Below are 13,325 nucleotides of genomic sequence, written 5' to 3' on the forward strand. Positions count from 1 at the left end.
AGAGTTGTTGAGAGGATCAAATGGGATAATACATGTAAAGCACTTTGCAAGCCTTAAGGCATCAGATGTCACCATATTTCTAATCACCTGAAGATATTCCAGTCAGGTAGGAAGGACAGAAATAGAGCATGCAGTTTATTGTCATTTCTTCTATAGAGTCTTTTGGAATTGTCTTGGTTCCCTATATTGCCCAGAAGAGCTAAGTCTGCTATAGTTGGTCATTGCTATGTGCTGTTTTAAATGCACAAGTTAGTCTGTGTTCCTTCAAAAGAATATTTCGTGTAAAATTAAATACATATAAGAAACAGTTTCACTTGTATTGTGGGTTTTCCCCATCTTAACTTTGTTTTTTTCTTTTTAAAAAAAATATATCCATAAAAGTTCTCTTCTTTTTTTATAGAAGGGGCCAAGGCTGGCCTATGATAAGAAGACTAACTTGTTATGAGTGCCCCCAACCATGTCCCCCCAAAAAATTCCTCATTAATGCTTAGAATGTAAAGAATTTTAAAATAAAAAGACCTTAGAGATCATCTAGTCTAACTCCCTAATTTTATACATTTTATATTACTTAGACCAGGAGAAGTTAAATGATTTGCTTGAGGTCACACAGTTTATCATTCAGTGAATCAGGTATTATTATCTATTAAACATTTATTACATGCCAACCTTGGAGGTTACAAAGAAAGACAAAAACAGTCTTTGCTTTCAAAAATACTCTAAGGGGGTAGACAAGATTCAAAGAAAGAGGTACATCCAAGATACATGCAATTGAAGGAAGTTATACTGAGAAGGAAAGACTCAAATACATGAGAAGACTGATAAAATGCAAATACTCCTAACAGAGTAACAGCTATCAATGCTTAATGATGATTTTGTTTTCTTTCTAGGAAAAAAAAAAAAACAACACTGTTTTCTTAATTGAAGATAAAGGCACAAAAATGGCAGATGCCTGTTAAGTGTGGAAGCTTAGTTTGATGTCTTAGTCTTAATCTTAATTCTGATTGGCAGTATATGTCTGTCGACAATGCACTTTGAGCACACTGCTTAGTTGAGGACATTCCTACTATTAATGCTATATGCTCTTTTCCTTCCTCGATTTATTTCTTTGTTCTGCTTACACAGGTCAGACATAACCTGTCAGAAGTGCTTCTTGCCACCATGAACATCTTGTTCACCCAGTTCAAGAGACTAAAAGGCACAAGTCCATCTTCAACATCCAGACCTCAACGAGTTATAGAAGACAGAGATTCTGTAAGATCTTATTTTCCTCCAGAAATGATTCTGAGAAAATCATTTCTGGTTCTGCTATAAATGTATGATTCTAACAGGTTTTCTATTCTCCAGTTTTCCTGTAATTTCTAAGCATTAACAGTTGATCGATGTAAAGGCTATTAATTAGCCTAGTCTGTAGGATGAATCTTTGCATTAATGTTGTCAACCACTAGTTTGTTTGTTTTTTTTCCAAAGCAAAGCAAGGACCTTTCTTAAGAAAATAGATGCTCTAATTTAAAAATAGAACTTTTAAGGGAAAAAAAAGTTTAGACTCGCTGTCAAAGGCATTTTCATTAAGGTGAATTTTCCCTCTCAATGCAGATTGCAGCCACATAGTATACAGTTCTTCAGAGTTGCAGTAACTAAAAATATTTGTCACCTCATGACTGGCTTCTGATGATGATCTCTCTTCATTTACCTAGGCTAGTTCTCATATATCACTTAATGTCTCTTTTTGGGCCTTTTCCAATTTAGTAGAATATACAAGAACTTGAAATCCACAAGCACAGCCATTAAAATCCTTACCCATCATTATGTCCACATCATGACAAGGCATTAGAGTGGGACTTTTGACATAGTTATTGTCCCTAAACATAATTTATATTTGGAGTTTGAAAACTTCCAAATCACCTGAGCAGGCTCCTGATGCTGATATGTTAAGTTCTAGTTCATAAAAAGAAAACCACATCTGAAAAAAATGCTAGAACAGTCTTAGTCCTGATACCAACATTGCAAACTCTTGTGGCTCATGTTCTTATGTAAGAAGTTAAATCAAACCTGTTTGCTTAATAAGAATAAAATCTTTGATGCAGTAAACCTTTTGGAGCAGCTAAGGGGCGCAGTGGATAGAGCACCAGCCTTGAAGTCAGGAGGATCTGAGTTCAAATCTGGGCTCAGACACTTAATACTGTCTCAGACTACTTCCTAGCTGTGTGACCCTGGGCAAGTCACTTAACCCCGATTGCATCAATTTAAAAAAAAAAAATTAGGAAAACAGACAAAGAAATTGGAATATTTTGTCCATTTTTTTCCTTCAGCTTACCTTTGAACAAAAGTTTCCTCAAAATCCATGGCATTAGACAAAACAATAGTAGATTTAGCTTCATTGAAAAGTTTAACAATTGTGTTCTAAAATGTTTATTATTTCTATATAATGTTAGAATTTCAATTGCAAAACATGTAATTAATGAGCAATAAGAATTTTCTTCCTGAAAAACATTGAGGACATTACCCCAAAATCCTTTCTTTTAAGTTTCATAATAACTCAGGGTGTTATGATGGATAAGCATCTTCTGAGGCCATCTGAATCCCTCTTCCCTTAAGCCAAGGTCAAAAACAACAGGAGCTAAAAGTGAGGGTCTGTCTCTTATGTTTTATATCATATCTTCATATTTGTTACCCATCTTGCCTTCACCTTTATACAAATCTAATTTTGTTTCTACTTGACCTCCATCATTCTTAACCAACTTTTTAACCAACCCTTTTATTAGGTGAATAAGCTTAAGAGAATAAAAAGGAAGGGATGTATATTAGTAGCTACAAGATATACCCAGACCATTTTTTTCACATCTTAACTGCATCATTTGAAAACCAGTTAAATTGGCTGTAGTACTAGGGCACCTTTTTTTAAAAAGTGCCTAAACTTGTCCTCTGTACTATCATGAAAGAGAGCTTTGAGGATGGCACTACTTACCCAGAAAATAGCTGTTTGAATTTAAAGTGAAAGAACCATCTGATAAAGGTAGTTCATTTGCCAAATGTCAAATATATTTTGTATTATATTAAAACAGCTGGGAACACATTCGCTCCAACTTCAAATCTAGCTTAATTATATTTTTGAAATAGAGTCTATATATATTTTAATAAGGTTTTAGAGAACAATTAATGAGCACTTTTCTGGCATCTAAAATTTCCCTGTTGAGGCAGCTTACTCAGTTAACCTCATCTCCCCATTCTCTCCACTACCCTCCACTTCAGTTTTAAACAGAAGTATTTCTTCTTCAGTGTTCATCAGTTAATTGTAGAAAATGTTCTATATCTGTAGGCTTTTAATTTTCTTTCTCTATCTTGTCATAATTCCAGAGTGGATATTTTTAGTGTCTACCTTTTCATTCCAATTAATGTTTTTCTTTTCTGTTTCTATAGGACTCTGGGGTAGGCATCAGATATTCATTCATATGCGTCATTTGCAATTCCACAACCCTAAACTTAACATATTTATTTGTTAATTCTATACAGAAGTTACCATCCCAAGTTTCTTTGTTCCATATTCCATACTTAATTTTTTATAGAGAGTAATAAGCATTACACTATTTTTAATTGCCAATGGATGTACTGCCATTTAAACTTATAGAACAATCACATCTCCCCTGTTTTATTTCCTAAGAATATCATATAAACATCTCTTTATTCTGGAAAAGGAGGCAGCAGCCCTGACTAGCCTAAGAGGATACCAAACTGGTCCTTTTATAGAGAGGAGGAACAGAAGGATAGAAAAAAGAATAGGTAAAGGAATAGGAAGGAAAAAAGAGCCAAGACGGGATTTTCTGGGATGGAATGGTTAAACAAACAAACAAACAAACAACAATATAAGAAATCAGCTCATTTGTTACAGGTGGCTTACATCCACTTAGGAAACTCGGTTCACTCGGTTTAACAAAGAGGTAAATAAAATTATAGTAGATTTGACTACAAGACAGTTGTTCTATGGTGTGTCAAAGCAGTGGTGTATTTTAAGGAGAATGGCTTATTAATTTATAGATAGTATAGGGCCTCCATCTATGACAAATGTAGATAATCCTAATTGCTAAATAATCCTTTTTTTAAGGAAAGGTAATTAATTTAACTAGTTAAATTTTACTTACCAAACACAAAAATTAATAGCCATAATCTAAGAACATAAGAAATGCTATATACATGCTCAGCCAGTTCAGAACATGGTGGTAACTCTCTACACATTGATGCCATGTGTGAAAACTAACTCCGAGGGTTTTTTTCCCTCCCCTCTTTCTCATAGCAACTCCGAAGTCAAGCACGAGCATTGATTACGTTTGCTGGGATGATCCCCTATAGGACATCAGGAGACACAAATGCAAGACTGGTGCAAATGGAGGTCCTTATGAATTAAGAGAGTAATCATATGTTGTTATTAGTATATCAAAGAGATGGGCCCCATTTATTTTATTTTTTTTCTATTCTGTATTTTTCTCAACACAAATAAATTTCTTTGATTTGTATTTCCTTTTAAACATCCTTTTATTTTCATTGTTTTGTCTTTTTAAATTTTTTTAAGTTATTGTTTGTGTCTTGTAAAAAAATTGTTAGTAGGCCTACACCACTGAGAGAAAAGAAAATAGATTTGATTTGGGGAAATTAAAAGTATGAAAATTTCATCAAAATGAGCAACCAGCATTTGGGAAAACACTATTATTGATATTGAATGTTTAGAGACTAGGACACATGACACTGATCATCACTACTAATATAACAGCTTACATTTATGTAGTTATATATAAACTCCATTTAAGTTATATAGACTCCAAAACTATTTTCTGTCATTATCTCATCTCAGTATCACCATAGCTCAGTGCAGTAGGGAGGGAAGTATGATCACTACCTTTTATAGATGAGGAAACTCAGGCCCAGAGAAATTAAAATGGCTGAGTAAAGGCTTGAGAGCCTCTGTTTGCTCATAGGTGTCTGTAGATGGTGAAAAGGAGAAAAGCAGGTCTTTGGAGTTATAGGTGTCAAGTTGATCATGAAGGGATGAGGAAGAATGCTTTGATCTAGGTGGAAAGATTTAGGATTTAGTGATAAAGTGAAGAATAGGGATACTTTGGATAAGCCATCTAGTGTTTGTATTTCTATATACACAGCCTGGAGATGTGAGACCTACTGAAGACCTGTTGTGAGGTCATTATCAAAATGAAGCATTGATGTGTTATATAGAACTTATATAACTATATGTTATATAGTACCTTTAACACTCCTCTAAAAATCATGTCTATGTAACTAAAGAAATTGCTAAATAAGTCATCTTGACAGTATTTTTTAAAGGAATTAAAACCCATTGATAGAGAATGGACTGCATTATCATAATTTACCAAATGAAAATATAAGGCAGTGCCGCTGAAGTTTCCATGTCTCCAGGGGAAAATGTGCCTTCTTCTGCAATCAAAGAGGAAACACCTGGTAGTTGATTAGTTTAGGATTGGCTAAGATCCAGTCTGTAGTTTTGTTTTGTTGTTGTTGTTGTTGTTGTTGTTGTTGTTTTTAAAGAAAGAAACTAAAAGAAGATGCGGATCAAAATGATTATAGATCATTGTTCAGAGGTAGGAATCAGATTTCAAGGCAAATATTATATTTCTTTGATTTTCTTAAACCAGCCCTGGCTGCCCATCTTCAAAGTGAAATTTGAATTAGAACTTGTAAACTCTTTCCAAGTTGAGTCTTCAGTTTTATCAAATTTAAGACACACTAAAAGAATTATGTGTCTATTCATATGGAGTGATTTACAAAATATATTTGAAGTGGGCTTGACCTCCTGGAAACTCATGTTCAGTTACTTTGTGTCATTCATTTAGTGATCCTTCATTAAATATACAGTGCTCTAGAATACACTGGTAATATTCATCAGATCAGTGCTCAAAATAGCCATTAGTTTATATCACAGAATCAGAACTTTAGATCTCTACAGAACCTATACAGTATGATATTAGAATCTGAACTTTTAATTTCCAGATCAGAAAAGTGAGACTCAGAAGTGGTATGATTTGCCCTGGTTCATATAAGTCAACAGAAGAGTAAGGGTTGAATCCAAGTCCTCTGACTCCCAAGTCCAGTGCTCTTGCCCATATGTTAAGTGGATAATTCTTTATTTAGCCTTGAAATTTTATAAAGAATTTCATATACATTATCTCTTTTGGGTCTCCCAACAGTTCTATGGGTAAGTATTGTTTCCCTTTTATACAGAAAAAAAAGCAGACTCAGAATAAATTGCCCATAGAGAATAGTATGCTGTAAAAAATTACCCTGGCATGGGTTCTGTCAATAAAAAGTTATTTAAAGAAAAAAAAAAAAAAGAATAGTATGAGTCAGATGTGGGATTTGAACCCAGTTCTTCCTGTTGCCAAGTCCAGAACTTTAACTATGCCACACTGCCTCTGGGACAAAGCCTATGGATTCTTTCTTAGAAATGTTTTTAGATCCACAGAATAAAATATATAGGATTATGAAGGAAACTAGTTATATTGAAATGGAGTTGTCAAGTCATTTTTTAAAATACAAGTTCATAGACTCCAGCTTAAGAACCCCTGCTTTCATTTGAATAGAATTGTCTCATATTCTGAATTTCTCAATGACAGATTAATAGTTTTTATGTACAAATTAACCAATAGCCTGCTTATTACTTTTCAGCTTTATATATGTGATCATTGTGTTTTTCCATTAAGCATTCAAATCTGTCTCTGCCTCATTAAATGTCTGCAAGATTTTCTTTTAGACATAATTTTATATCATCTGGGAGATGGCACATTTAATGCCAAGATAGAAAAGAGAAAACTACTCTTACCAAAACACTGATAAATGAGGGTTTTTAAATGTATGACCATTTTATAATGAAGAAAGCTCTGGAGGTTAGATAAACTCTGTGATCAACAAATTGGAGGCACTAGATAATTTGCATAATGTCTAATGAAAATGTACATTTTATTATCCAACTCATGGAACTTGATTTTTTTAGCTCATGAACTAACCAGGGCATTTTCCTCCTAAGGAACCCTGAGATCATACAATGATACTTGGGTACTTTTGGGTATACACACTGAGTTCCTGCCTCCTGTATTCCACTTTTTATTTGAATATCAGTGCATGTAGTTAATTTGCAAAGCTCCAAAGCAGCCAACTTTCAGTTCTGCTACACTAATTACTCATATTCTAGATGATGAAGGCCCTTTGCTTTACCCCCTGGGCCACTTTTTTTTTTATCAATTTTACTATTTACCATTCCCTAGGGGAGAAGTGGAACTGAGTTATTTTATTATTCTTACCTATTTAAAGCACAGGTGAAACTGCTGAAGAGAAAAGATGTTAAGATTATACTCTGAAATGGAGATTTGGAATGTACTTTGTTTTATTCATTCATACTGCCATCAGTTCCCTTCCTACTGTTTGTAATTGAGAATTGGCTGTGGTCCCAGATGTCTACACAAAATGAAGCACTATATTTACTTGTCAACCTGTGTATATTTGACAGATTGCCAAATGTCCTATGCCAAGGTCACTTGTATTAGAAATATTTCCTATCTTAAACTAGAGACAGGTAAACCAGTTTGTCTCAAAGCCAAGCTTTTGAAGCCTTCCCTTACTTCTTGGCCTCTTCAATATAGTATCCTTCTGCCCAGTACTGGCTGTGCAGTGATTACTTGGGAAAACTTACTTGTCTTGGTTTTACTTATTTCTGTTGCAACAACACAAGAATTTGATACTTTCAAAAATATCAAATAGCCATCACCCCTGGGTCATTTTAAGAGGAGAAAGGTTGCCCCTAATAGGGGAAGGAAATTGTAGAGATATTAAATTTTGCTTTAGTGATGAGCCTTTTTTGTATGTGTGTGAGAAAAGATTCTAATAGAAATCTGGCATTGGACTTAAAAGCAATTAAATATGCTTTGTGTCTCAGTTTTATTGCCTTTAAACTTTGGCTTCCTGAAACCTTCAAGTCTCTGGTGGGGAGGGCAGTTCTAGTTTCTGTTCTCTTACCCCAGTTAGAGAACAGGAGCAGGACCCAAGGAGAAGGGACACAATGTGACAGGCAATTCACGTTGGTTGGCCTGACTGTGTCTTCATTTGGGAAAGCTCTTTGCAAGGCCAAGTTATTTGTGAGCCATTTGGAAGGTGTATGCTGGTCCCATTCCAGCTGTCTCTGCTGGCACATGTCACACTGTTGAGAGGCCTTTTGCCATGTGGCACCAGATGAATGGAAGCACTCTTGCTAAAGTGGATTCCTGTGATTTCTTTCAGCCTCTGTGGTATTACAGATGATGAAAATTATATTGCAAGATAGATTTACTTTAGAGGGAAAGGAGGTACTAAATGGAATTAGGCATTGGAATACCTAAGAGAAGAGCTATGCTATATGATATTGTGTGCCCAGCAGTGACCTTGGCTATCATGAACAGCAATAAGATTTCTACATCAAGAATTTCAAATTAAGTGAAATTTGTAAATTGGAGGGGAAGAGGGAGAATGAGACATTCAAGGTCTTTTTGATTTGTGCTTTTTCAAATTCTTGAGAAAAGAGACAAATGAACGTTTGCTCTATACAACCTGCCTTATTTCCATCTGTCCTTCTTTCCCTAATTTTTAATGTGTGTCACTGGTGTAATTGCAGACATTGCTGTGTATAGTTGTAATCTGCATGACCTTTTCCATAAAACAGTTCCTTTTTAAGGATGCTTCCTTTCTGAAAATCTTGTCCGTTCCAATGAAAAATTCAGTGAAAAAGTTAATACCTTGGGAGTAGAGAGATATGGATTCTGATGACATCTCTGCTACTAACAAGTTATATGATTTGAGCAAGTCATTTCACTTTATTGAACCCCAGATTTCATTTCAAAAATGAAAAGGTTAAGTAGAATCATCTGTGGCCCTTTGTAGCTTCAAGATTTTAGGTTTCTAAACTAGAAAGTACCTGAAAAATAAATCAGGAAAAATCACTTTCTGACCTATTAGTGTTACCAAAAAAATCTCTAGACCCACAGTTGACTATCCAAAACTAGTGCTAATTTTAACCCCTTAACTGAAAGAGGGATCTCAGATCATCTAATTTCAATCATCTGGACCAATTTAGGTATCCATGTAAAGGAAGTTAGATTAAATGATCTCTAAAGTCCCTTCCAGCCCAATCTATCCTACTTTGTCAGTACCTCCTAAAAATCAGGTACCTTGAACACAGTAATAGACTTATTCTGACCATGGTAGAATATATGATGTTATCAGCTTCCATACTCTAGACATGCTATAATTCAAAAAGCAGCCTAAAATGATGTTACTTTTTCTCTTGTGTCATATACTGGTAGTTCATATTGAATTTGTAATTAAGGAAAGTCCCTACATATATGTACTGTGCAAAGCAGTGTTTTGAAGCAAGATCCTGAAACTTAAATGACTGGCTCAGTTCTAGTAGAACTTAAGACACTATGCATTTTTCTCCCAAGAAGGATTAGGAAAAGGTCTCACCCAACACATTTCAAACTGCACCCTGTTAGCTGTGATGTTTCACATTTTAGTTTTTCACAGTTTCACATTTAGATGTTTCATACTTAGAGAAAATCAAGATTGCCTTTGGTCGTGGTATGGTGTTGAGAAGAGAAGGCAAAGTATTTTCAATGGCCACACATCCCTGTCCAATTTTAGAAAAATGGTTTTATGTAACTGAGAAAAGAGAAGACAGAGGAAGCTGTATCAATTGTACTTTTTAAAAGATTCCATTTAGTCATTTAGTTAGATGTGAAGCTAAAAAAGCTTGAAGGTCATTTAGTCTGATCCCAACATAGGAGGAAATTAAAGCCCCTAAAGACTAAGTAATTAAGTTTTCATACTGGTAGTAAATATCAAGATTTGAGCTTATGAAGAGGTCTTTTATCTACTGTGTCACCTAGCTGCCCTAGTTGAGATACTTTACAACACTGTCTTTCAGTAAGTTCTTGCTTCTTAGCATCTCAGTCTGTTAGTGGTCATATTTCTATCCATAGCAAAGTAATGTCTATATTGTGAGACTTGTGGAAGAGATGGGAAATGTTTGGTTGTGGTGATAAATACAAGGTAGGTGGGCCCCTCCATAGAGAAGTGGACCACTTCACTCTAGAGGAACTGATTCATTCTCCCTATGTGGTACCTACATGGGAGGATGGCCATTTGGTGCATGCAAACTATGTGCTACTATGTTAATAATGTTATGACTGCTGTCTCTTTTTGTGGCTGGGAAAGGCTGTTGTGGGATCATGTTAATTCCATTTCTCTTTTCCAGTCAGCCAAGTCCCAAACGGGAATGAGTAGAGTAGAGGTAGCTCAGCCAAGCTGCCATCTCAGAATGAACAAATGATCACTTCTCTCATTTTCAGCTTCACTCTAGCCTTGTTAAATACAAGATGTGAGTGTCATCCAGGACTTTACCAGCTGGTGTTGGTCATACCTGCCAATGAAAAACACAGGGTCAACTACTTAACTTTGGGGTCCCAGAAGGCAGTCCTTTGCCATGTAAAGTCCCCCAAGAAGAGGCTGGGTACTCACTTTTTGGAGATAAAGAAGGTACTTTCCTTTTTGGGGTAGGAGTTTGGATTATATGATCTGTAAGGACCATTCCACTTTTAAGATTATGTGATTCTTCATTCTATTCCTCACTCCAGAAAAGAAAAATCTTTTCCTTCGTCGATGTTCTTATTGATAAAAAAAAGGAAGGTTGGATTTGATAATCTAAGTTCTTCCCAGTGATGAAGATATATAATCATCTTCAGGTCCCTAATCTTGTTACAATCAATTTAAGAGAAATTGACTATGAATCAGTCTTTTTTTTATTACTTTCTAGTATCATAGGTAATTAGTACTGCCAAATTTTTTAAGCCTTCCTAATTTTTTTATATAATTTTCCCTAATTTTTTCTATGTCCTCAAAACATTTTTTTTTTCTTGAGGGTTTATAAGACAGGTGGCATCCCCATTTGACAAGAAAATAAGCACTGAGAAGCAGAAGAATTTGCCCAATGGCTTAACTGTACAAAAGTTAGTGACAAAGCTGGGTGTGGACCCCTAATTTGTTCCCACTGGGTTACACTGAAATGATAGTTTGTACTTTCAGCTATACAACCTGTCATGGAACCATAAGAATTTAAAGTTAGAGAGAAGTCATTTAGTCCAAACTCTACCACATTTCCAACAAGAGATTATCCAGCTGTCTCTTAGAAGGGTCTCCACTAATGAGGACTTCTTACTTTTTTTATAGATCACAGAGATAGAGGGCAGAGGGATCCAAGATGAGGAAGCCTAGGAGAATGAAGGGGTTTGCCTGAAATCACACAATTATTAAAAACCCAAGCCCTTTGGATTCCAAATATATAGGAGTGCTCTTTCTACTGCATTTTACGCAGCTTTCTCATTTGCTCACTGCATTGTAATACTGCTCTGGTTAGAGGAAGAAGCAGAGACTAGGCTAGTAATAATTGATATCCCAGACCCCGCCACTCAAATGCTGCAATGCTAACTCAGAGACATCTGTCCCCTATAGGCATCTAGTCTGTAATTGCCATCCTGGAGAAATGGAAAATGAGTCCAATTAAAATCGTTCTGATAAGAAATATACTACTGAGGGTTTCTTGTGTTAGCAGGTTAATAAACTTAATAATTTAATAAAGCTTTTGCTCAAATATTAGTATGAACATGTATATAAATAGATTCATTAGGCATTAATCAGCTTCCACTGTTTGAAACCTTTGTTGCCCAGTATTTGGTTCATATCTGTACTGTATGTCCAATGGGATCCAGCTTTTTGAGAGAAATAATAAATGTCAAATCTGAGAAGGGCCATAGAAAGCATTTAAAATATTTCCTTTCTTATCTATGATTTTAAAATTGGTGAGAATTGTATTAGAATAGTTCTGTTAAATTAAAATTGGCCTCTAGAAAATTTCAGTCATTTTTTCAGCCATACTACTCAAGAAAAAGTAAATAAGCATGTGCTGATTTTTTTGTTTGAGAGGGAAAAAAGAAGATATCCCACTGAAATTCATAGGTCTAACAGAATGACTGCACTTCCCCAAATTGGTTTTTTGAGGGGGAGGGATATAGTAAAGTCCCAGGACATGTTTAAAAATAAAAAGAATTAGAGGCAGTTAGGTGCAGTAGATAGAGCACCAGCCCTGAAGTCAATAGAACCTAAGTTCAAATTTGGCCTCAGACACTTACCACTTCCTAGCTGTGTGAGCCTGGGCAAGTCTCTTAATCCCAATTGCTTCAGAAAAAAAAAAAGAAAAGAAAAGAGATAAATAGATGGATGGATAGATAGATAGAAAGAAAGAAGAGCTATAAAGGATAGGGAGATTAGTTTAACTCATTGGCAATTGAAATAGAGCAAATGAGGGAAACTAGCTGGCATGGTGATAAGCTGATTACTGACCATGTTTAAAACTATTACTAAGGATACTTCTTTCCACTGCTACCTAAATTCTTTTTGGTCAGGGCTGTCCTTAACTGAAAATTTCTCCACCTAAGCTTGGGTCCTAGAGAAGACAATGCACACCTACCCCTGGGAAAGTCAACAGTTTCCTCTGTGGAAAGGTATCAGCCATTTAGCCCAAACCCAGAGTCAAAGAGTTAGACTAGTGACACAAATAAAAGGGAACCTCAGGTTATAGGAGGGCATGAAAAGGATATGGGCTTTTCTACTTGTCTGTCTTTAAAGATGATTTGCCTTGCTGCTGACCACACCACCGCGCCGGGAAGGGGCAGGAGCCCCAGAGCCTCAGCCCCCACAGATTCTGGTACGTTGCTGCAGCTGGTGTTGTGAATCAGGCCGACAAGCAGCTCATCCTATTACCCGGCTATTTCACCACACCAGGGTTGCATCATACCACTCTCCTTCAGAAGGCTGAGAAGACGCATGGAATCCAGCCCCAGACATCCTCTGTATTGCTGCAACGAGTCTGCCATTTGTTGAGTGTTGCTACCATTGAGTGTTCCATTCTGAGTGCTGCTCTTTCTCCTCTCCCTGGTCTTTTAATAAATCTGCAGAAGTCAGGGGGTTGTGTATGTGTGTGTATGTGCTTTCTTGGATATTCTAGCTACAGAATTGCAAGTGATCCATGATTTGGGGTGGCAAAGTCAAGTCTGGATTTCCTGAGGCCTCTGGAAGAGAGATCATTCTCTATAATCTTGGGATTAGAGACTCCCAACCTCACCACCCATAAATTCTAATTTTTTATGGGTTTCTCACCAGTGATATGTTGACTAAATTGACATCATTTTGCCTCCCCTGCCTAAATTGACCTAAGATGATGTCAT

At 35.9% G+C, this 13,325-nt stretch overlaps 1 protein-coding gene across 4 annotated transcripts in view; it reads left to right on the forward strand.

Annotated features, from left to right (window-relative positions):
• The window catches only part of NUP93 (nucleoporin 93), a 134,590-nt gene extending 121,525 nt beyond the window's left edge, over positions 1-13,065 (forward strand). For 3 of the 4 annotated variants that reach the window (XM_051979886.1, XM_051979889.1, XM_051979890.1), the window contains 2 exons: positions 1,123-1,251; positions 4,289-4,508. In XM_051979886.1, coding sequence (XP_051835846.1) covers positions 1,123-1,251; positions 4,289-4,399 — 240 coding nt within the window. In that variant the 3' untranslated portion in view covers positions 4,400-4,508. Of the gene's footprint in view, positions 1-1,122; positions 1,252-4,288; positions 4,509-12,726 lie in introns of those variants that run through there. The other variant, XM_051979887.1, reaches the window with a different exon arrangement.
• Positions 13,066-13,325: the final 260 nt, after the last annotated feature.

The sequence above is a fragment of the Antechinus flavipes genome, chromosome 2, assembly GCF_016432865.1.
Source record: "Antechinus flavipes isolate AdamAnt ecotype Samford, QLD, Australia chromosome 2, AdamAnt_v2, whole genome shotgun sequence".
Taxonomy (NCBI): Eukaryota; Metazoa; Chordata; class Mammalia; order Dasyuromorphia; family Dasyuridae; genus Antechinus; species Antechinus flavipes.